This window comes from Melanostigma gelatinosum (genome assembly GCF_949748355.1).
Source record: "Melanostigma gelatinosum genome assembly, chromosome: 21".
Lineage (NCBI taxonomy): Eukaryota > Metazoa > Chordata > Actinopteri > Perciformes > Zoarcidae > Melanostigma > Melanostigma gelatinosum.
In genome coordinates, this window is record NC_136654.1 from 727,427 (window position 1) to 752,973 (window position 25,547).

Genomic DNA, 25,547 nt, shown 5'->3' on the forward strand with positions numbered 1-25,547 from the left:
TTCTCTTTTAATTTTTTTATTTTCTCTGTGTAGATAATTTATTGACCCTTGGGTCACATTGTGTTTTTTATGCTTTTAAATGTCTGCTCTGTTAAGCACTTTGTGATACTACTGTCTGTGAAAAGCGCTATAGAAATTCATTCTTTCATTCAATACATGGCATGTATTTCGCCGGTCTACGGCGGCCATTCGCACCTCCGCCGGCCCCGCCCCGACCGGCGCCCGGCACGACCGCACGGCGCAGACCGCGGTAATGGAGAAAAGTTTTTAAAAGCACCGTAGTGTCCATCCGTGCTATGGCGTCCTCGGATCGCGAGGAGCAGTATAATGTCAGTTTATACTGTTGAAACAGTTTTCACTGATTATTGACTTTCGGTATCAGAGTAAATTGAACGTGTTCTGTGAAGCATATAATATAGTCGGGGCCGGCGATGTCAGAGACCGGCCCAAACCCCGTCGGCCTACCGGGGATTCCCCCGGTATCCCCGATGGCCAGTCCGCCCCTGAGTGTGAGTGTGTGTGTGTGTGTGTGTGTGTGTGTGAGAGCATGTGAGTGTGTGAGAGTGAGAGTGTGTGAGAGTGTGAGTGTGTGTGTGTGTGTGTGTGAGAGCATGTGAGTGTGTGAGAGTGAGAGTGTGTGAGAGTGTGAGTGTGTGTGTGTGTGTGTGTGAGAGCATGTGAGTGTGTGAGAGTGAGAGTGTGTGAGAGTGTGTGCGTGTGTGTGTGTGTGTGTGTGTGAGAGCATGTGAGTGTGTGAGAGTGAGAGTGTGTGAGAGTGTGAGTGTGTGTGTGTGTGTGTGTGAGAGCATGTGAGTGTGTGAGAGTGAGAGTGTGTGAGAGTGTGTGCGTGTGTGTGTGTGTGTGTGTGTGAGAGCATGTGAGTGTGTGAGAGTGAGAGTGTGTGAGAGTGTGAGTGTGTGAGTGTGTGTGTGTGGGTTAGGGTTAGGGCTGTGAGAGCGTTCAGTCGGATGAATCTCTTTCTTGTTGTCGGTCATTTTGACGGACAAGGTGGTAATCTGTTATTACTCGTCATTTTAATTTGAAATATTGAATCAAAGTAAAGTCTGACAAAACACTTTGGTTTAAACGCCAACAAATATGCGTAGATTGAAGCGAGATATTTACATCTTTGTTTCAATTAGTTTTGAGTTTAGGATGGAGGATTGAGACTCCAGCAAACGACAGCATTTTAATAAATAACATACAAGAAGAAGAAGAAGAAGAAACTGAAGAAGTGTTTCGATGCTTCAACCGTCTGAAACTTTCCTCCATCAACATGTGGTGAGTCCCAACAAACTGTCCAATTAGACAACGGCATCACGACATCTTCTCACACACACAGAGACACACACACGCACACACACACACGCACACACACGCACAGACACACACACACACACACACGCGCACACACACACAGACACACACACAGACACACACACACGCGCACACACACACAGACACACACACACACAGACACGCACACACACGCACGCACAGACACACACGCACAGACACACACACACACACGCACACACACACAGACACATACACATGCACACACACACACAGACACGCACACACACACACACTCACACACCCTCGCACACACACACACACACGCACACAGACACACACACATGCACACACACACACAGACACACACAACATTCGCTCTTTCTCAATTTGTGGTCGGGGGGGCGAGCATTAAAATGGCTAGACGGTCACGCACGCACGCTTTTAGTAGTAACTTTACTGCGACATGGCCAAACAATGAGAAATAACTCGTCCGGTCCCTGAAATGCATGCTGGGATCCTCCCAAAGCATTCTGGGTAACGAGGACTGAGTATTTGTGCCGTACGAGGATGAAGGTAAAACCTGCGAGTTGGTTCCTCACCTGGATGTAGTCCAGGATCAGCTGGTGTCTCTGTTTAGCCGACGCAACCTCGCCGTCACTGATGGCTTCTCGCAATGCCTGCTGGGTAATGAGAGCGTCCAGGTCCAGCACGGAGGACAGGCGGCAGTACAGACTGATGAACTTCTCTTTGAAGGTGCAGAAGTGAACTGAAGGAAGAAAAAAGCACAGATGAAGACGAGGAAGATGAGGAAGAAGAGGAAAAAGAGGAAAAAGGGCCAACGATGGAAATAAATTCACAACTATAAAGTTCTCAATTAACCAAAACAAAATAAAAATAAAACCACAAACTGACATGAAAAACATTCTGCAGATGGATGTAAAAACTAATATTATATATTCAACAAACAAACATTTACAAACAACATTTTGTATTTAAGAAAACAACAATTTTTGGATGTGAGAGGACAGAATTCATCTGACAATAATCTGTGTTCATCTGGACGATAATGGTTGATAATCTGGACGATAATGGTTGATAATCTGGATGATAAAGGTTGATAATCTGGACGATAATGGTTTATAATGGTTTATAATCTGGACGATAATGGTTGATAATGGTTTATAATCTGGATGATAATGGTTGATAATGGTTTATAATCTGGACGATAATGGTTTATAATGGTTTATAATCTGGATGATAATGGTTGATAATGGTTTATAATCTGGACGATAATGGTTTATAATGGTTTATAATCTGGATGATAATGGTTGATAATGGTTTATAATCTGGACGATAATGGTTGATAATCTGTACGATAATGGTTTATAATGGTTTATAATCTGGACGATAATGGTTGATAATCTGTACGATAATTGTTTATAATCTGGACGATAATGGTTGTTAATATGGACGACAATGGTTCATAATGGTTTATAATCTGGACGATAATGGTTGATAATCTGGATGATAATGGTTTATAATCTGGACGATAATGGTTGATAATATGGATGATAATGGTTGATAATATGGACGATAATGGTTGATAATATGGATGATAATGGTTTATAATGGTTTATAATCTGGACGATAATGGTTGATAATCTGGACGATAATGGTTGATAATCTGGACGATAATGGTTGATAATCTGGACGATAATGGTTGATAATATGTACGATAATGGTTGATAATCTGGACGATAATGGTTGATAATCTGGATGATAATGGTTGATAATCTGGACGATAATGGTTTATAATCTGGACGATCATGGTTGATAATGGTTTATAATCTGGACGATAATGGTTGATAATCTGTACAATAATGGTTGATAATCTGGACGATAATGGTTGATAATCTGGACGATAATGGTTGATAATCTGTACAATAATGGTTGATCATGATTTATAATCTGGACGATAATGGTTGATAATGGTTTATAATCTGGACGATAATGGTTGATAATCTGGACGATAATGGTTGATAATCTGGACGATAATGGTTGATAATGGTTGATCATCTGGACGATAATGGTTGATAATCTGGACGATAATGGTTGATAATCTGGACGATAATGGTTGATAATGGTTGATCATCTGGACGATAATGGTTGACAATCTGGACGATAATGGTTGATAATCTGGACGATAATGGTTGATAATCTGGACGATAATGGTTGATAATGGTTGATCATCTGGACGATAATGGTTGATAATCTGGACGATAATGGTTGATAATCTGGACGATAATGGTTGATAATGGTTGACAATCTGGACGATAATGGTTGATAATCTGGACGATAATGGTTGATAATGGTTGATCATCTGGACGATAATGGTTGATAATGGTTGATCATCTGGACGATAATGGTTGATAATCTGGACGATAATGGTTGATAATCTGGACGATAATGGTTGATAATCTGGACGATAATGGTTGGTAATCTGGACGATAATGGTTGATCATCTGGACGATAATGGTTGATAATCTTCATAATCATAAGTGTTTTGTAAATGCATAATTAAGATAAGCATAAAGTGTTTTAGGATTAGTAGCTAGAAGTAGAATTTGAGACATGAAGCTTTTGCCAAAAGTTGCAAAGTCTTATCTTTTATATGGAATGTTTATCATAGAAGGGTTAAGCCATAACAGACAGTCATTGAGTGTATGTAGAATGAGTAAGGGACAGATAGATTTCTAGACAGGTCATGCCCATGCGAGGGTCCTGCGAGAAGGAGGAGCCAGCTGGATTTAGCCAATAGGAACTTTGTGGGATGTTTTTCAACTATGTAAGGCGGGGGAGAAAGAACTTCCGCTCTCTTGCTCCGGTTCCACTGTGTGTGTGTAACGTTTTCGGGGTGAGCGGGTCATATTCGATGTAACTGTAGATAATGTACTTCACTATGCGACTGTTTTAGCTTCAGAAGTATTAAACACTTTTGTTTATAATTGACTGACTCTTTGGAAAGGCTGGTCTCCCAGTTTAAGAGGCTCTCGAACTCCACAAACCTCGGATCTCTAAAAAGAACAAACAGCTTTGTGACAGTGAATTTTCCATCTGATCCAAGAGGCTTTTTAAAGAGTTCGTTTAGCTGAAGAAGGACGAGGACTTTCTCTACACATCTGGAGATACGTGGTTTCACCAGGACAGGAAGGGGATGAACAACTGTCATCTGAAAAGTAACTGGTGACGAATTTAAAAGTGTGTGTGTGTGTGTGTGTTGTTACCGAGCTCGAACATCTGCAGAGGGAGGTGGAGGAACCCTGACAGGGGGGTGTAGGGGTTGGACTGTCCGGGGGCGGAGCAAACGTCGTCGGCCGCCGGCAGCAGCAGCAGGAAGGAGACGCCGTGACCGAGCTCCACAACCTCCTGACTGTACAGGCGGAAGTGACGGGCCTGCGCACGCACACACACACACACACACACACACACACACACACACACACACACACATAATCTGGATGATAACCTGTGATAATCTGGATGATGATGGGTTATAATCTGGACTAAAACGGTGATAATCTAGATAATAATCAGTGAAAATCTGGGTAATAATAGGTGATAATCTAGATGAAAATCTGTGATAATCTTGGGCGACTGTGGCTAAGTGGAGAGCAGGGCCGTCCTTCAATCAGAGGATCGGCGGTTCGATCCCCGGCTCCACTAGTCGCATGTCGATGTGTCCTTGAGCGAGACACTGAACCTCAGAATGTCTCCCGTAGCTGAGCCTCCGGTGTGAACGAGATAGAATCTGAACTGTAAGTCGCTTTGGATGAAAGCGTCTGCTGAATGACTGTAATGTGATCTTGTTGATAATGTGGAAAATAACTGAAATTAATGTGGATAATAATCTGTGATAATTACGAGGATAACACGCTAACTTTAACTATCACCAAAGAAACAGGCTCTTTCTGTAACTTGTTTTACTGTAAAGGTGGTGAGACAACATCATGTGACTGGCTCAACAGATTGTGTCTCCACAAGGTGAGTAGAACACCTCAATCTCAAGATTTCAACAACGGAACAGCTGAAGTTTAAAACAGTAAAGCTGTAAACTGAAATAAAAGCTTTAATGTGCATCGTAAATGAAGAGAAATCTACAAACATCAACTGTTTCTTAATCTCTCAACGATAAAAATAATTTACTACGATTACGAAAACAACATTTACATGGAACATTAGGGGTGTAACGCTTCACAAAACTCACGGTTGGGTACGATACAGTGGAGCCACGGTTCGGTACGTTTCGGTACAGTAGAAAACTATAAATGCAGAGAAATGTACTTGATTTTAAAATATATTTATTCATTACAACTCACATCATGAAGTTATTCTTTGACTTTGAACAATGATGGAACTATTACTGAGTGACTCATCTTCTGGGGTGTCTTCTTAGCAACACATCAGCATAAAAAACAGAAACTGCTCCTTCATGTGATGTAGTATTGTTACTTACATCTTGCAAAAGAGATGTTTAATCTCAATGGGACTACCTGGTTAAATAAAGGTTCGTCATGCGTACCGAACCGTGAGCCTCGTACCGAACGGTTCAATACGAATACGCGTACCGTTACACCCCTATGAAACATATATAAATGTATAGAAGATCTTTATATAACTGTTTAATAAAATCCCCATCTAAAAAACTAACAAAATGAATCAATTTAACAGACGAGTCCTGCTCTTCAACATGAGCTTCTCCTCCTTTAACTGTAGACTGATGCTGGTAACGATCGTTACCTGGGGCAGAGGTAGGTTCAGGTGTTTCAGCAGAGACTTGATCGCCGTCTGTAGCTCGTAGTACAGTAAAGGGGCGTGGCTTTCTGTACTGGACTCCGCCTCCTCGCCCTTGTCACCTGCAGCCGACAGCGTCTGGATCCAGTCCCACTCCTCCCTGAACAACCGTTAAATATGAACTGTTAATAATACGTCTGCACTGTGACCAGGAATCATTCATATTCGATTCATATGTTTTAAAAAGGTCAAAATACCAGCACGTTCCTGCCAATCAGCATGATATGATATCAATAATAGATATTTAATACAACAACATGATCAGCTGCAAGTGTTAAAGAAAGACCAAATCAACAGCAACAGCTTCAGTCCAACACAAACTTTAATTATTGTTTTGTGTTTGAATGGTTTGGTATTTATGATAAATACCACGCACACACACACACACACACACACACACACACACACACACACACACACTGTTGTTCTTCTATCTTTGTAAGAACTACTATTTCTCACGTTCTCATGTCTGCAGAGACATTCCTGCTCTGGAGACCAACGAGCAGAAATACTTCTACCTGCCCACAGGTAGCTCTCAGCCAATCAGATTGGACCCAGCTCAGAAGGCACACGCACGCACACACACACACACACACACTGTGTAACGTAATACGGTCAGATGAGTTGAATGAGGTGCAGGTGAAGGTGCAAACAGCTCTCATTGCACAATCTCTGGAAGTCTCAGATGTTATTGTCAGAGGAGACACAAGTATTCATACACATGAATACATGAACACACACACTAATGATCTCTCTCATGATTCAAACTAAGGCTGCACAGTTAATCTAATATTAATCTCAATCCCACAATTAAATTAACGTGATCGACTGCGATAGACGTTTAAAACCACTCGTAGAAAACGTCGCTGCATGTCAAAATCAAGCGCTCCCTAAACTAACAGCCACCAGGGGGCGATGCAGATGTTTGCTTCATGCTTCACATCTGCTGCAGTAAAATGAGGTTTTCTAAAGGGACTCTGGTGCTCAGAAACACTACTGCTTTAGTCCACAGGGGGCGCCAGAATCAACACTGAATAAAAAAGTTCCTCGTTGTAAGTTAGGGCCGATTTTAATGCAAAGATTTGTCCACCAGCAGGAATGTTGTACAACGTGGGAGTGAAAATATTTTGTCCCTAAAATCAATAAATAATTGTGATCAGAAATAATAATCATTCCTGACGTAAAAAGTGTTATTATGACTGTAAATGAAGCAAGTGTTGCTGTCCACCATCTGTCTCTAACTTTAACTCATTGGTGTGTGTTTTTATACCTGGACACGTTGGCGTTTTCTCTTATGCGGCTGTGACAGAGCATGTTGGGGGTCCGCTGGGACACCAGGACTTTGATCTGGTCTACAGAGCTGCTGAGCTTCAGGTAACCCAGGTAGAGTCCTGGGGCCAGACGGTGGGTGCTGCGCCGCTGGTACGCCAAGATGTCCTGCAGGAGTTAACGTTAGCATCAGACGTCTGGATCTTAAGTTATCAGAGGAACAAGCTGAGCTAACGTTAGCATCAGACGTCTGGATCTTAAATTATCAGAGGAACAAGCTGAGCTAACGTTAGCATCAGACGTCTGGATCTTAAATTATCAGAGGAACAAGCTGAGCTAACGTTAGCATCAGACGTCTGGATCTTAAGTTATCAGAGGAACAAGCTGAGCTAACGTTAGCATCAGACGTCTGGATCTTAAGTTATCAGAGGAACAAGCTGAGCTAACGTTAGCATCAGACGTCTGGATCTTAAGTTATCAGAGGAACAAGCTGAGATAACGTTAGCATCAGACGTCTGGATCTTAAGTTATCAGAGGAACAAGCTGAGCTAACGTTAGCATCAGACGTCTGGATCTTAAGTTATCAGAGAAACAAGCTGAGCTAACGTTAGCATCAGACGTCTGGATCTTAAGTTATCAGAGGAACAAGCTGAGCTAATGTTAGCATCAGACGTCTGGATCTTAAGTTATCAGAGTCTTTAGAGACTCTTTGGTCTGAGGAGCTTCCTCACCTGTATGGTGATGATGAGGATGTCGAGGGCGTACGGTTCCTCAGGTGTGGACAGGGACTTTCTCTGGCTCTGCAGCTTGGTCACCTGCATCCACTTCCCGCTGAGCAGCGAGTGCTGGCTGTCCACGTCGCGGATGGTCACCAGCAGCACGTTGCCATGTCGGTCTTTGATGGGCTCGTAGTGGACCCGGCCCAGGTTGTGAGTCCCCAGGAGGTTCTACAGGACCAGTCGGTACACACACACCTTCATATGTTAGAATATGATAACAACAATCAAATGATTTATATGTATAGATATATAATCTGCACTTGTGATTCAGTTTATTCACTCGGTGTGAGTTTTCCTTTGTTCAGGTCTTGTGGTTTTTTTGGGTTCTGACCTGCAGCTGGCTGGCGGCGGTGAGCATCTTGTGCCGAGCCTGCAGAGTGGAGGACGAAGACATGGACACCGACATACTCTGTCTCAGCCACCGGACGTCCTCCCACATACAGGACAGCTGCAGAGACAGACAGACATTATTTATCTAAAACGAGCAGCTTCTACTGTTTGTTTTCTATTATTTATTAAACAGCTGGATCATAAGTCATCCAGACGTCTGAGCTAACGTTAGCTTCAGACGTCTGGATCTTAAGTTATCGGAGAAATAAGCTGAGCTAACGTTAGCGTCAGATGTCTGGATCTTAAGTTATCGGAGAAACAAGCTGAGCTAACGTTAGCGTCAGATGTCTGGATCTTAAGTTATCGGAGAAACAAGCTGAGCTAACGTTAGCGTCAGACGTCTGGATATTAAGTTATCGGAGGAACAAGCTGAGATAACGTTAGCATCAGACGTCTGGATCTCAAGTTATCAGAGAAACAAGCTGAGCTAACGTTAGCATCAGACGTCTGGATCTTAAGTTATCGGAGAAACAAGCTGAGCTAACGTTAGCATCAGACGTCTGGATCTCAAGTTATCAGAGAAACAAGCTGAGCTAACGTTAGCGTCAGACGTCTGGATCTGCATAAAGATGGAGACCACATACTACTTTGCATGCTGGGTAATAAAGCCCCCGTAGCAGCCCGTACCTTGGTGAACCAGAGGAAGTCCTGCATTAAGGAGCTGCTATAGGAATCGTCCACCTCCACGATGGGGATCTGGTCCTCGGCCGTGACCAGTAAACTGTCCTTGTGGTAGAAGACAGCAGCCAGGTAGATCCCCCTGTAGACCCACAGCACAGGGCTCCATTAAAACCAGGTCTATTGATGGACAGGATGTGTGTTTCTTCTATTGACGTCATTGATAACATCAGAGAGGTGAAGCGTTCAAACAAACAGCAGCAAATACTGACTTTGATGGGGACTATTTTCAGTGGCGGATTAATCCACGTTTAGTGAGTATTTGTGGCAGCAGGATTTAGTCAAGAACAGATATTATGTATATTTATACTTCTTTAAGGGTTCTGTGTCAAATCAGGTGTTTTTATGTACACTTTGTTCAACTCTGAATGGAAATGTTGTTGTTAGACTTGCGTAGTTAGTTTTTGTTCAGAACAAACCTCCTCAGAGTCTTCACAAACTTGTTGGAGGAGTTAAAGAGATGCTTCAGACTTCTGGACACAGACTGCTTCCTGCTCGGGTTCTGGAGCTTTGAGGAGTCTGCACACAGGAAGAGGAAGAGGAGGAGGAAGAAGGAGCGGAAGAAGGAAGAGCAAGAGGAGGAGGAGGAAGAAGCAAAACAAGGAGCAGAATGAATGTTAACATCAGTAGAGGTCTACTTGCTGACAGATGATTCCTGATCATCATCCATCAATCTGAACAATGTTCTACATCAATAACATGAAGACATTTATCTTCTGACAAAGGTCACTGTGTGTGTGTATGTGTGTGTGTGCGTGTGAGTGTGTACGTGTGTGTGTTCTCTACCTGTTCAGGTACTCTGTTCACTACCTGCTCAGGTACTATGTTCTCTACCTGTTCAGGTACTCTGTTCTCTACCTGTTCAGGTACTCTGTTCTCTACCTGTTCAGGTACTCTGTTCTCTACCTGTTCAGGTACTCTGTTCTCTACCTGTTCAGGTACTATGTTCTCTACCTGTTTAGGTACTCTGTTCTCTACCTGTTTAGGTACTCTGTTCTCTACCTGTTCAGGTACTCTGTTCTCTACCTGTTCAGGTACTCTGTTCTCTACCTGTTCAGGTACTCTGTTCTCTACCTGTTCAGGTACTCTGTTCACTACCTGTTCAGGTACTATGTTCTCTACTTGTTCAGGTACTCTGTTCTCTACCTGTTCAGGTACTCTGTTCTCTACCTGTTCAGGTACTATGTTCTCTACCTGTTCAGGTACTCTGTTCACTACCTGTTCAGGTACTCTGTTCTCTACTTGTTCAGGTACTCTGTTCTCTACCTGTTCAGGTACTCTGTTCTCTACCTGTTTAGGTACTCTGTTCTCTACCTGTTCAGGTACTCTGTTCACTACATGTTCAGGTACTATGTTCTCTACTTGTTCAGGTACTCTGTTCTCTACCTGTTCAGGTACTATGTTCTCTACCTGTTCAGGTACTCTGTTCTCTACCTGTTCAGGTACTCTGTTCTCTACCTGTTCAGGTACTATGTTCTCTACCTGTTCAGGTACTCTGTTCTCTACCTGTTCAGGTACTCTGTTCTCTACCTGTTCAGGTACTCTGTTCACTACCTGTTCAGGTACTCTGTTCACTACCTGTTCAGGTACTCTGTTCTCTACCTGTTCAGGTACTATGTTCTCTACCTGTTCAGGTACTCTGTTCTCTACCTGTTCAGGTACTATGTTCTCTACCTGTTCAGGTACTCTGTTCTCTACCTGTTCAGGTACTCTGTTCTCTACCTGTTCAGGTACTCTGTTCTCTACCTGTTCAGGTACTCTGTTCACTACCTGCTCAGGTACTATGTTCTCTACCTGTTCAGGTACTCTGTTCTCTACCTGTTCAGGTACTCTGTTCTCTACCTGTTCAGGTACTCTGTTCTCTACCTGTTCAGGTACTCTGTTCTCTACCTGTTCAGGTACTCTGTTCTCTACCTGTTCAGGTACTCTGTTCTCTACCTGTTCAGGTACTATGTTCTCTACCTGTTTAGGTACTCTGTTCTCTACCTGTTTAGGTACTCTGTTCACTACATGTTCAGGTACTATGTTCTCTACTTGTTCAGGTACTCTGTTCTCTACCTGTTCAGGTACTATGTTCTCTACCTGTTCAGGTACTCTGTTCTCTACCTGTTCAGGTACTCTGTTCTCTACCTGTTCAGGTACTATGTTCTCTACCTGTTCAGGTACTCTGTTCTCTACCTGTTCAGGTACTCTGTTCTCTACCTGTTCAGGTACTCTGTTCACTACCTGTTCAGGTACTCTGTTCACTACCTGTTCAGGTACTCTGTTCTCTACCTGTTCAGGTACTATGTTCTCTACCTGTTCAGGTACTCTGTTCTCTACCTGTTCAGGTACTATGTTCTCTACCTGTTCAGGTACTCTGTTCTCTACCTGTTCAGGTACTCTGTTCTCTACCTGTTCAGGTACTCTGTTCTCTACCTGTTCAGGTACTCTGTTCACTACCTGCTCAGGTACTATGTTCTCTACCTGTTCAGGTACTCTGTTCTCTACCTGTTCAGGTACTCTGTTCTCTACCTGTTCAGGTACTCTGTTCTCTACCTGTTCAGGTACTCTGTTCTCTACCTGTTCAGGTACTCTGTTCTCTACCTGTTCAGGTACTCTGTTCTCTACCTGTTCAGGTACTATGTTCTCTACCTGTTTAGGTACTCTGTTCTCTACCTGTTTAGGTACTCTGTTCACTACATGTTCAGGTACTCTGTTCACTACATGTTCAGGTACTATGTTCTCTACTTGTTCAGGTACTCTGTTCTCTACCTGTTCAGGTACTATGTTCTCTACCTGTTCAGGTACTCTGTTCTCTACCTGTTCAGGTACTCTGTTCTCTACCTGTTCAGGTACTATGTTCTCTACCTGTTCAGGTACTCTGTTCACTACCTGTTCAGGTACTCTGTTCTCTACTTGTTCAGGTACTCTGTTCTCTACCTGTTCAGGTACTCTGTTCTCTACCTGTTCAGGTACTCTGTTCACTACATGTTCAGGTACTATGTTCTCTACTTGTTCAGGTACTCTGTTCTCTACCTGTTCAGGTACTATGTTCTCTACCTGTTCAGGTACTCTGTTCTCTACCTGTTCAGGTACTATTTTATCTACCTGTTCAGGTACTCTGTTCTCTACCTGTTCAGGTACTCTGTTCTCTACCTGTTCAGGTACTCTGTTCTCTACCTGTTCAGGTACTCTGTTCACTACATGTTCAGGTACTATGTTCTCTACTTGTTCAGGTACTCTGTTCTCTACCTGTTCAGGTACTCTGTTCTCTACCTGTTCAGGTACTATGTTCTCTACCTGTTCAGGTACTCTGTTCTCTACCTGTTCAGGTACTCTGTTCTCTACCTGTTCAGGTACTCTGTTCTCTACCTGTTCAGGTACTCTGTTCACTACATGTTCAGGTACTATGTTCTCTACTTGTTCAGGTACTCTGTTCTCTACCTGTTCAGGTACTCTGTTCTCTACCTGTTCAGGTACTCTGTTCTCTACCTGTTCAGGTACTATGTTCTCTACCTGTTCAGGTACTCTGTTCTCTACCTGTTCAGGTACTCTGTTCTCTACCTGTTCAGGTACTCTGTTCTCTACCTGTTCAGGTACTCTGTTCTCTACCTGTTCAGGTACTATGTTCTCTACTTGTTCAGGTACTCTGTTCTCTACCTGTTCAGGTACTCTGTTCTCTACCTGTTCAGGTACTCTGTTCTCTACCTGTTCAGGTACTATGTTCTCTACTTGTTCAGGTACTCTGTTCTCTACCTGTTCAGGTACTCTTAGACTTTCTCTACATCCATCTCTCTGTACCTCACTGTGACTTCACCGTGTTGACAGTCATGAGGAATGAAAAGAACTTCAGCTTTCACAGATTTATTTCTGCAACAAGCTTTCACATTCATTTTTCTAAAACCCGTGTGTGTTTCCGATGGTGTTGAAGGTCTGCCTCCCACTTCTCCTGCCATCACACTGATGACAGGATGACTTAAAGTCTGTTACACAGCATTTCTTTGTTTTATGTCTCTTTGTAGCAGTTTTGTGTCTCTCTGTGGTTGTTTTGCTTCTTTATGTCGGCGGCTGTGTCTGTCTGCTAATAACAAGCGTCATTTCATATTAATATTAAAAGTATTAAATAGTGGAGCTTTAAAGTGCGTCTGGATGAGGAGGAGATTTTACAGCTGTGGGGCCGGCAACAACTTTATCAAATTTAGACTTAGATGAAGACAAAAGGTGGTGACGTTTGCTGACAGACCTTTAAGGACACTTCTGGTGTTACAGCGTCAGTAAACAACTCACCTCCACAGCAGTAGTGTGTGTGAGTAGCTCGGACCTGCTGCAGCAGACGCTCCATGGCCTCGATGTGGCCCCGCCTCCTGGGCCCCCGACCGTCGCTCTCCCTCCAATCTGAACAAAAGACCGGAGGACCAACAGTGAGAGGACGTCCTCAACAAAAGACCGGAGGACCAACAGTGAGAGGACGTCCTCAACAAAAGACCGGAGGACCAACAGTGAGAGGACGTCCTCAACAAAAGACCGGAGGACCAACAGTGAGAGGACGTCCTCAACAAAAGACTGGAGGACAAACAGTGAGATATACGTACTTTAACACATATAAGTACTTTAGCACATACAAGTACTTTAGCACATACAAGTACTTTAGCACATATAAGTACTTTAGCACATATAAGTACTTTAGCACATACAAGTACTATATCACATATAAGTACTTTTGCACATTCAAGTACTTTAGCACATACAAGTACTTTAGCACATACAAGTACTTTAGCACATACAAGTACTTTAGCACATACAATACTTTAGCACATACAAGTACTTTAGCACATACAAGTACTTTAGCACATACAAGTACTTTAGCACATATAAGTACTTTAGCACATATAAGTACTTTAGCACATACAAGTACTTTAGCACATACAAGTACTTTAGCACATATAAGTACTTTAGCACATATAAGTACTTTAGCACATACAAGTACTTTAGCACATACAAGTACTTTAGCACATATAAGTACTTTAGCACATATAAGTACTTTAGCACATACAAGTACTTTAGCACATATAAGTACTTTAGCACATACAAGTACTTTAGCACATATAAGTACTTTAGCACTTATAAGTACTTTAGCTTGGTGATTGGTGCATAAAATTAAAATTAAATCATCAAATCCTCACATTTGAGAAGATGCAACCAGAACATATTTTAATAAAACATTGTGATTATTAATTTTCTGTCTTTTGACAAATCAACTGATGGTTTTTGAACCAACGACAGTCGTCTGTACTCATGAGGTCATCACTGAAGATATCCTTTTATAATGTGCAGTATTGATCAGAGTCGATCAGAGAAGAAGAGTAGAAGTATAGAACTCACTGGAGGGAGCTGCAGATGGAGGCAGGGAGGAGGCCGGAGGACCCCAGCCCTTCATGTTGTACGCCGACACCCGGACGTAGTAGAGTCGACCCTGAACCGTAAGAACACACAGTAGCACATTAATGTCCATCAAGACCATCAACGCTCCAGGTTACACCAAGTAAAGATGGCCGACGTTGACTTAACACAAAAAGAAATCCACTGCTTCTCCTGACATACTAGAATATATATATATATATATGTATAAATATATATATATATTTATATATTTATATATATTTTTATATATATATATATAAAGACACAATGTGCAGGTCTGAAAGGAGACATTCACAGAGTCCATGATTAGAAGGTTTCTCTGTCTGCGAGTCAGCTCTACAAAGTGGGACATGGAAAAGGTTGGTTTGGTTCTTGCGGTCGTTTGTGTGCCTCTTGTCATTTTGTGTCTCTTTCTAGTTGTTTAGCATCTCTTTGTAGTTGTTTAGCATCTCTTTGTAGTTGTTTAGCATGTCTTTGTAGTTGTTTAGCTTCTCTTTGTAGTTGTTTAGCATCTCATTGTAGTTGTTTAGCATCTCATTGTAGTTGTTTAGCATCTCTTTGTAGTTGTTTAGCATATCTTTGTAGTTGTTTAGCATCTCTTTGTAGTTGTTTAGCATCTCTTTCTAGTTGTTTAGCTTCTCTTTCTAGTTGTTTAGCATCTCTTTGTAGTTGTTTAGCATCTCATTGTAGTTGTTTAGCATCTCATTGTAGTTGTTTAGCTTCTCTTTGTAGTTGTTTAGCATATCTTTGTAGTTGTTTAGCATCTCTTTGTAGTTGTTTAGCATCTCTTTCTAGTTGTTTAGCTTCTCTTTCTAGTTGTTTAGCATCTCTTTGTGTTGTTTAGCATCTCTTTGTAGTTGTTTAGCATCTCTTTGTAGTTGTTTAGCATCTCTTTGTAGTTGTTTAGCATCTCTTTGTAGTTGTTTAGCATCTCTGTGTAGTTGTTTAGCATCTCTTTGTAGTTGTTTAGCATCTCTTTGTAGTTGTTTAGCATCTCTTTGTAGTTGTTTAGCATATCTTTGTGTTGTTTAGCATCTCTTTGTAGTTGTTTAGCATCTATTTGTAGTTGTTTAGCATCTCTGTGTAGTTGTTTAGCATCTCTTTGTAGTTGTTTAGCATCTCTTTGTAGTTGTTTAGCATCTCTTTGTAGTTGTTTAGCATCTCTTTGTAGTTGTTTAGCATCTCTTTGTAGTTGTTTAGCATCTCTTTGTAGTTGTTTAGCATCTATTTGTAGTTGTTTAGCATATCTGTGTAGTTGTTTAGCATCTCTTTGTAGTTGTTTAGCATCTCTTTGTAGTTGTTTAGCATCTCTTTGTAGTTGTTTAGCATCTCTTTGTAGTTGTTTAGCATCTCTTTGTAGTTGTTTAGCATCTATTTGTAGTTGTTTAGCATCTCTGTGTAGTTGTTTAGCATCTCTTTGTAGTTGTTTAGCATCTCTTTGTAGTTGTTTAGCTTCTCTTTGTAGTTGTTTAGCATCTCTTTGTAGTTGTTTAGCATCTCTTTGTAGTTGTTTAGCTTCTCTTTGTAGTTGTTTAGCATCTCTTTGTCGTCATTTTGTGTTGAGTTGTTACGTTTAGCATCCATTTGTCGCAGTTTTGTGTCTCTTTGTCTGTTAGTGGAGGTGAAGTGTCTCTTTGTAGTGGTACAGTCTTTTTGGTCGCTCTGTGTGTCTTTGTGGTTGTTTTGCTCCTTTATGTGGTGAGTTGTTGTCTCTTTGTCATTGTTTTACGTCTCTTTGTGGTCGTTTTTTTCAGCCTCTTGTAGGTTGTTTTGTAAATCAGTGCTGTTCACAGCAACATTTGTTGTGGATTAGGATGAGCTCATTGGACGGCCACAGTCTGTCTCAGCCTTTCCGTTCTCTTCTAAATGTTTTCAGTTCTTATGTGGAAGCATCTGAACGCCGCTTGACGCTCTAAATGGCAAACAGCAGATGCACCACAGTCGATGTATTTACGTGTCAGACGGTGATGCACAGGATGCATAATGAAGGACGGCACACTCTCCAAATGCCACTGATGCCACTCAACGAACAAACGACAGCAGAATATGAAGAGATACCAAAACATGAAGGAGACGAGGCAGAGAAGAAGAAGAAGAGCGTCTGTTAGTGTGCCGAACAGGAAGCAGCTGCTATAAGGCCTCAATCACTAAACACGGAGGAGGAGGAGGCGGTAGAGGAGGAGGTAGAGGAGGAAGAGGAGGAGGAGGAGGAGGTAGAGGAGGAGGAGGTACAGGAGGCGGAGGAGGTAGAGGAGGTAGAGGAGGCGGAGGAGGTACAGGAGGAGGAGGAGGTAGAGGAGGCGGAGAAGGTAGAGGAGGAGGAGGAGGTAGAGGAGGCGGAGGAGGTACAGGAGGAGGAGGAAGAGGAGGAGGTAGAGGAGGAGGAGGAGGTAGAGGAGGCGGAGAAGGTAGAGGAGGAGGAGGAGGTAGAGGAGGCGGAGGAGGTAGAGGAGGCAGAGAAGGTAGAGGAGGAGGAGGAGGTAGAGGAGGCGGAGGAGGCGGAGGAGGTAGAGGAGGTACAGGAGGAGGAGGAGGTAGAGGAGGAGGAGGAGGAGGTAGAGGAGGAGGAGGAGGAGGTAGAGGAGGCGGAGAAGGTAGAGGAGGAGGAGGAGGTAGAGGAGGCGGAGGAGGTAGAGGAGGAGGAGGAGGTAGAGGAGGCGGAGGAGGTAGAGGAGGAAGAGGAGGTAGAGGAGGCGGAGGAGGCAGAGGAGGCGGAGGAGGTAGAGGAGGAGGAGGAGGTAGAGGAGGAGGTAGAGGAGGCGGAGGAGGTAGAGGAGGAAGAGGAGGTAGAGGAGGAGGAGGAGGTAGAGGAGGCGGAGAAGGTAGAGGAGGAGGAGGAGGTAGAGGAGGCAGAGGAGGTAGAGGAGGAAGAGGAGGCGGAGGAGGTAGAGGAGGAGGTAGAGGAGGCGGAGGAGGTAGAGGAGGAGGAGGAGGTAGAGGAGGAGGAGGAGGTAGGGGAGGAGGAGGAGGTAGAGGAGGTAGAGGAGGCGGAGAAGGTAGAGGAGGAGGAGGAGGTAGAGGAGGCGGAGGAGGTAGAGGAGGCGGAGGAGGTACAGGAGGAGGAGGAGGTAGAGGAGGAGGAGGAGGTAGAGGATGCGGAGGAGGTAGAGGAGGAGGAGGAGGTAGAGGAGGAAGAGGAGGCAGAGGAGGAGGAGGAGGTAGAGGAGGCAGAGGAGGTAGAGGAGGAGGTAGAGGAGGAAGAGGAGGCGGAGGAGGTAGAGGAGGAGGTAGAGGAGGCGGAGGAGGTAGAGGAGGAGGAGGAGGTAGAGGAGGCGGAGGAGGTAGAGGAGGAGGTAGAGGAGGAAGAGGAGGCGGAGGAGGTAGAGGAGGAGGTATAGGAGGCGGAGGAGGTAGAGGAGGAGGTAGAGGAGGAAGAGGAGGCGGAGGAGGTAGAGGAGGCGGAGGAGGTAGAGGAGGAGGTAGAGGAGGAAGAGGAGGCGGAGGAGGTAGAGGAGGAGGTAGAGGAGGCGGAGGAGGTAGAGGAGGAGGTAGAGGAGGAAGAGGAGGCGGAGGAGGTAGAGGAGGAGGTAGAGGAGGCGGAGGAGGTAGAGGAGGAGGTAGAGGAGGAAGAGGAGGCGGAGGAGGTAGAGGAGGAGGTAGAGGAGGCGGAGGAGGTAGAGGAGGAGGTAGAGGAGGCGGAGGAGGTAGAGGAGGAGGTAGAGGAGGAGGTAGAGGAGGCGGAGGAGGTAGAGGAGGAGGTAGAGGAGGCGGAGGAGGTAGAGGAGGAGGTAGAGGAGGAGGTAGAGGAGGCGGAGGAGGTAGAGGAGGACGGATGCTGTTGTTACCGTCGTGAGGCTGCTGATGGTGCACTTGAGGGTCTGAAGATTATCCAACACAATCTCTCCAGCAAGCAGCGAGAAATCCTTCAGGCAGCTCCACTCCACTGCGCACGCGCACGCACGCACACACACACACACACACACACACACACACACACACACACACACACACACACACACACACACACACACACACACACACACACACACACACACACACACACACACACACACACACACACACACAGGTTAAGAGCCCACAAGGCTCTGACAGTTAACAGTCTTTTCATTGGAAATCAATAGTTCCTCCTGAGAGGAGCAGATCTCCGTTAACCTTCTCGCTGCTCGTCTCTCAGCCTCCGGACGTCTCTAATCGTCTCTTTGTCTTTGTTCAGTGGGTGAGAATCAGAGCCATGAATTCTTCTCTGTGCCTCTCTGGTTTAAAACATCGTACAGAGGTTGTTAAACGACTATAATAAGACTGTATACTATGAAATATAATGTGTAATAAACTCCCTGTTTGTCTCTAACATGTTTCTCTGCTTTTATAACATTTAACAAAAGACGTCCTGAAGGTTAACTGTTCACATTTCATGTCATTGTACGAGGAAATAGAACAATAGATACTTTGTGAACTATACAACACTGATCAACACAAACACGCATTCATATCCAAAAGGTAGCTACAAATCAAGCAGAAGGATGTTTGTGCTTCTTCACACAAGCTGCTGCACAAACACTTTTTTGAAATAAAAAACTGTGTGTGTATGTATGGTTGTGTGTGTGTGTGTATATATGTGCGCGTGTGTGTGTGTATGGTTGTGTGTGTGTGTGTATATATGTGCGCGTGTGTGTGTGTGTATGGTTGTGTGTGTGTGTGTATATATGTGCGCGTGTGTGTGTGTATGGTTGTGTGCGTGTGTGTATGTATGGTTGTGTGTGTAAGTGTGTGTGCGTGTGTGTGCGGTTGTGTGTGTGTACGTGTGTGTGTGTATGTGTGTGTGTGGTTGTGTGTGTATGTGTGTGTGTGTGTGGTTGTGTGTGGATGTGTATGTGTGTGTGTGTATGTGTGCGTGTGTGTCTGTGTGTGTGCGTATGTGTGTGTGTATGTGTGTGTATGTGTGTGTGTGTGTGCGCGTGTATGTGTGTGCGTGTGTATGGTTGTGTATGTGTGTGTGTGTGTATGTGTGTGTGTATGGTTGTGTGTGTGTGTGTGTGTATGTATCATTGTGTATGTGTGTGTGTGTGTATGTGAGTGTGTGTGGTTGTGTATGTGTGTGTATGGTTGTGTGTGTGTGTGTGTGTGTGTGTATGTGTGTATGTGTGTGTGTATGGTTGTGTGTGTATGTGTGTGTGTGTGTGTATGGTTGTGTATGTGTGTGTATGTGTGTATGTGTGTGTGTGTGTATGGTTGTGTGTGTGTGTGTGTGTGTGTGTATGTGTGTGTGTATCGTTGTGTATGTGTGTGTGTGTATGTGAGTGTGTGTGGTTGTGTATGTGTGTGTATGGTTGTGTGTGTGTGTGTGTGTGTATGTGTGTATGTGTGTGTGTGTATGTATGGTTGTGTGTGTGTATGTGAGTGTGTGTGGTTGTGTGTGTGTGTGTGTGTGTGTATGTATGGTTGTATGTGTGTGTGTATGGTTGTGTACGTGTGTGTATGTATGTGTGGTTGTGTGTGTATGGTTGTGTGTGTGTATGTATGGTTGTGTGTGTGTGTGTATGTATGGTTGTGTGTGTATGTATGGTTGTGTGTATGGTTGTGTGTGTGTGTGTATGGTTGTGTGTGTGTATGGTTGTGTGTGTGTATGGTTGTGTGTGTGTGTGTGTGTGTATGGTAGTGTGTGTGTGTGTATGGTTGTGTGTGTGTGTGTATGTATGGTTGTGTGTGTGTGTGTGTGTATGTATGGTTGTGTGTGTGTATGGTTGTGTGTGTGTGTGTATGTATGGTTGTGTGTGTGTGTATGGTTGTGTGTGTGTGTGTATGTATGGTTGTGTGTGTATGGTTGTGTGTGTGTGTGTGTATGGTTGTGTGTTTGTATGTATGGTTGTGTGAGTGTATGGTTGTGTGTGTGTGTATGGTTGTGTGTGTGTGTGTATGGTTGTGTGTGTATGTATGGTTGTGTGTGTGTATGGTTGTGTGTGTGTGTATGGTTGTGTGTGTATGGTTGTGTGTGTGTGTATGGTTGTGTGTGTGTGTGTATGTATGGTTGTGTGTGTGTGTGTGTAGGATTGTGTGTGTGTGTATGTATGGTTGTGTGTGTGTATGTATGGTTGTGTGTGTGTGCGTGTATGGTTGTGTGTGTGTGTATGTATGGTTGTGTGTGTGTATGGTTGTGTGTGTGTGTGTATGGTTGTGTGTGTGTGTGTATGGTTGTGTGTGTGTGTGTATGGTTGTGTGTGTGTGTGTGTGTGTGTGTGTATGTATGGTTGTGTGTGTGTGTGTATGTATGGTTGTGTGTGTGTGTATGGTTGTGTGTGTGTGTATGTATGGTTGTGTGTGTATGGTTGTGTGTGTGTGTGTGTATGGTTGTGTGTGTGTGTGTGTATGGTTTTGTGTGTGTGTGTGTGTATGGTTGTGTGTGTGTGTGTATGGTTGTGTGTGTGTGTGTGTGTGTATGGTTGTGTGTGTATGGTTGTGTGTGTGTGTGTGTATGGTTGTGTGTGTATGGTTGTGTGTGTATGTATGGTTGTGTGTATGGTTGTGTGTGTGTGTGTGTATGGTTGTGTGTGTGTGTATGTATGGTTGTGTGTGTATGGTTGTGTGTGTGTATGTATGGTTGTGTGTGTATGGTTGTATGTGTGTGTGTGTATGGTTGTGTGTGTGTGTATGGTTGTGTGTGTGTGTATGTATGGTTGTGTGTGTATGGTTGTGTGTGTGTATGTATGGTTGTGTGTGTATGGTTGTGTGTGTGTATGTATGGTTGTGTGTGTATGGTTGTGTGTGTGTGTGTGTATGGTTGTGTGTGTGTGTATGTATGGTTGTGTGTGTATGGTTGTATGTGTGTGTGTGTATGGTTGTGTGTGTGTGTGTGTATGGTTGTGTGTGTGTGTGTGTATGGTTGTGTGTGTATGGTTGTGTGTGTGTGTGTATGGTTGTGTGTGTATGGTTGTGTGTGTATGGTTGTGTGTGTGTGTGTGTATGGTTGTGTGTGTGTGTATGGTTGTGTGGGTGTGTATGTATGGTTGTGTGTGTATGGTTGTGTGCGTGTGTGTATGGTTGTGTGTGTACCTCTGTACTTGGTCACCACAGTAGAGTTCAGACACTGAGGCTCCTGGAAGCTGATGCTCAGCGAGCTGCTACTGCTCACGCTCAGACGAACCATAGACGGGGTCTCCGGGGCACCTGAGCAGGGGCTCAAGTTTATCAGTGGTCCAAACAGCTGAGATGAATCCTGACTCTTTAGTACTCGGGTGTAAAAACATAAATCGACTTTATTAGATGAAACAGATGTGATGAAGTTATTGATCGTCTGCTGATCTTCTCTTCTCTACACAGTATCTGTGTTGGACTGTAGCTCCTAAATGAAAGTGTTTGAGTGAGAACGTGAAACACATTTCTATGAGCTCTTAAACTCTGACTGTAAATTACTTAAATGAGAACATTTTCTTGATTAGTTTTTATTTTCTTGATTTGTTTTTATGTTCTTGATTCGTTTTTTACAGATGTTTCTTGTTGTTTTGTCCACTCTGTGGGATTAACAGAGGATTATCTAATCTAATCTTATCTTTTGCATCTCTTTTTGTTTCCCGTTCTATTTTTTTCATCTCATTTTTGCATCTTGTTTTGCTGTTTTCTCGTAGTTTTGTTAACTTCTTTACAGTCTTTATAATCGTTCCACTTCTTGTTCACACCAAACACCAAAATCTCTTTCCGCTGTCAACCATGAAAGGAATAAGGACAATTGCTGCTTTGTACGTGTTGTGGAAGTCCCTCAAACGTCGGAATGCCAAACGCCGTCATGTCTGGTTCATAACATTGTTCAGAGGAGCTCTGTGGATTGTATCGAGCTGTATTCACTGTCTAGCAAGCCACCGGTCGCTGTTTACTACAGCTGTAGGAACACTAAATAAACTGATTTGGCTGCGATTCAATGGCAGTAAACCGACAAAAAGGGACTCCGAAATAACTACGTAATGATGCCGATTTGTACTTGTCTTCTCCGACAAAAAGGGACTCCGAAATAACTACGTAATGATGCCGATTTGTACTTGTCTTCTCCGACAAAAAGGGACTCCGAAATAACTACGTAATGATGCCGCCGATTTGTAGGTTACTTGTCTTCTCAATGGAGCTCTGATGGGTCGGTGCTAGGCTATGCTAACATCGTAGCAGCTCCACCAGCACTCAATAACGTCACGTAGACGTAAATACGGCGTCTATTCATTGTTTGTACCGTATGGTTTACACACACACATGCATACACATAGTTTGGTCCGGTCTCTGTTGATATGAGGTATCGTAGAGCTCTGGGTGAAAACAGACGGCTACAGGATTTATTTCCTGATTCAACAATGGCAGGAAGTCAGTGATGACAGGGGGAGCAACTCAACGCTGATAGGCTATCGCGCCACAGCGTCACGCGAATATTTCGCAGAAGTTGAAAAATTTCAACTCACGTGTTGGCGATCGCGGTGCGCCAGTCTCATCGCGTCTGTGCAGAGACTTTGTATGTAATCTACTCATGCGTCAAAAAATCTACGCGTTTGGTGTGAACACGGCTTTACGAGATGTAATCCAGATGTTTTGCATCTTGTGTTGTGTCTCTTTGTGTTCGTATGATTCCAACTAGAAATGTGACCAGTCCCTTCAAACAGACCACAGTAAAGTGAATAGAAGCTTTATTAGCCTCTACAGGAATATCACACAGAGCTGGAAATGATCTCTGAAATGAAAAATACTTTCATGAAATCTAACAAACTGTAATAAGTGACACGTTTCCGTCATAACAAAGACTTCATTACTGTTTGTTGTGGAGTTAAATTCATCAGTTTGAGTTCAGCCTCAGAATGAATGTTCCAATAAATCTGAACATAATATAAATATAAATAAATAAAAAGATTAAATCAAATCACTGAACAGACAATATACACCTCCAGTGGTGGAATGTTACTAAGTACATTTACTATGGCAGTACTTGTACTTGAGTATATCCTTTTGATGCTCCTTCATAATCGACAGCATTACTGTAAGACCTTCATGTTCAGAGCTGTCAGCATGTCTCTTATATAAGATATAAGAACCCGAAATGTTTCATTCTAATGATCTCGTTCCTTGTGTGTCGAGTGGGATTTGAAACCGGTGCCACTTGTTCTCTCATTGATCTGCTGCAGGTTCTTTCTGTCAAAGCTGCTTTTTGGACAAAAGAATAAATGAATGTAACCTCTCATCTGATGAATGGCGGTGCTGCGTGGAGGTCAGCTGTAACACACACACACACACATACACAGGACTCACGTGCATGCTGGAAGCCCGCGGTCATGCGTTTGTACAGCTTGCTCCTCCACTCCCAGGCTTTCAGTTGTTTGTCCTTCTGGCAGGCCTCCAGAGAGAGGCCGTCTCTCTGCGCCTGAGCGGTGAGATCGGCCGCCCGCCGCTCGGCCTCCGACACCAGAGAGCTCAGGTGGGCCTCCCGACTCTCCACGCTCACGACTAGGACAGGAAACACAGGATCACACAGAGAGCATTTAATGCACCGTTTTCAACCCTGTACGGTGCATTAAGGTGCACTGCTTTCAACAAAGGTACGGTGCATTAAGGTGCACTGTTTTCAACTAAGGTACGGTGCATTAAGGTGCACCGTTTTCAACTAAGGTACGGTGCATTAAGGTGCACCGTTTTCAACTAAGGTACGGTGCATTAAGGTGCACCGTTTTCAACTAAGGTACGGTGCATTAAGGTGCACCGTTTTCAACTAAGGTACGGTGCATTAAGGTGCACCGTTTTCAACTGAGGAACGGTGCATGAAGGTGCACCGTTTTCAACTAAGGTACGGTGCATTAAGGTGCACCGTTTTCAACTGAGGAACGGTGCATGAAGGTGCACCGTTTTCAACTAAGGTACGGTGCATTAAGGTGCACCGTTTTCAACTGAGGTACGGTGCATTAAGGTGCACTGTTTTCAACTGAGGAACGGTGCATGAAGGTGCACCGTTTTCAACTAAGGTACGGTGCATGAAGGTGCACCGTTTTCAACTTGGTGCGGTGCATTAAGGTGCACCGTTTTCAACTAAGGTACGGTGTATTAAGGTGCACCGTTTTCAACTCGGTACGGTGCATTAAGGTGCACTGTTTTCAACTCGGTACGGTGCATTAAGGTGCACTGTTTTCAACTCGGTGCGGTGCATTAAGGTGCACTGTTTTCAACTCGGTGCGGTGCATTAAGGTGCACTGTCTTCAACCCGGTACGGTGCATTAAGGTGCACTGTTTTCAACTAAGGTACGGTGCATTAAGGTGCACTGTTTTCAACTCGGTGCGGTGCATTAAGGTGCACTGTTTTCAACTCGGTGCGGTGCATTAAGGTGCACTGTCTTCAACCCGGTACGGTGCATTAAGGTGCACTGTTTTCAACTTGGTGCGGTGCATTAAGGTGCACTGCTTTCAACAAAGGTACGTGCATTAAGGTGCACTGTTTTCAACTAAGGTACGGTGCATTAAGGTGCACTGTTTTCAACTCGGTACGGTGCATTAAGGTGCACTGCTTTCAACAAAGGTACGGTGCATTAAGGTGCACTGTTTTCAACTAAGGTACGGTGCATAAAGGTGCACTGTTTTCAACTAAGGTACGGTGCATTAAGGTGCACTGTTTTCAACTGAGGTACGGTGCATTAAGGTGCACTGTTTTCAACTCGGTGCGGTGCATTAAGGTGCACTGTTTTCAACTCGGTATGGTGCATTAAGGTGCACTGTTTTCAACTCGGTACGGTGCATTAAGGTGCACTGTTTTCAACTCGGTACGGTGCATTAAGGTGCACTGTTTTAAACTTGGTGCGGTGCATTAAGGTAAACTGTTTTCAACTGAGGTACGGTGCATTAAGGTGCACTGTTTTCAACTCGGTGCGGTGCATTAAGCTGCACTGTTTTCAACTAAGGTACGGTGCA

General features: G+C 43.8%; 1 protein-coding gene across 1 annotated transcript in view; it reads right to left on the minus strand.

Annotated features, from left to right (window-relative positions):
- Positions 1-25,547, minus strand: part of ankfn1a (ankyrin repeat and fibronectin type III domain containing 1a) — a gene marked incomplete at its 5' end in the record, with an annotated part of 75,496 nt that overhangs the window by 9,176 nt on the left and 40,773 nt on the right. Inside the window, 13 exons of the mRNA XM_079293925.1 lie at positions 1,899-2,065; positions 4,584-4,752; positions 6,097-6,250; positions 7,421-7,587; positions 8,151-8,366; positions 8,530-8,646; positions 9,216-9,348; positions 9,686-9,785; positions 13,536-13,643; positions 14,631-14,721; positions 18,455-18,552; positions 21,678-21,791; positions 23,904-24,098. Coding sequence (XP_079150051.1) covers positions 1,899-2,065; positions 4,584-4,752; positions 6,097-6,250; positions 7,421-7,587; positions 8,151-8,366; positions 8,530-8,646; positions 9,216-9,348; positions 9,686-9,785; positions 13,536-13,643; positions 14,631-14,721; positions 18,455-18,552; positions 21,678-21,791; positions 23,904-24,098 — 1,829 coding nt within the window. The remainder of the gene's footprint in view (positions 1-1,898; positions 2,066-4,583; positions 4,753-6,096; positions 6,251-7,420; positions 7,588-8,150; positions 8,367-8,529; positions 8,647-9,215; positions 9,349-9,685; positions 9,786-13,535; positions 13,644-14,630; positions 14,722-18,454; positions 18,553-21,677; positions 21,792-23,903; positions 24,099-25,547) is intronic.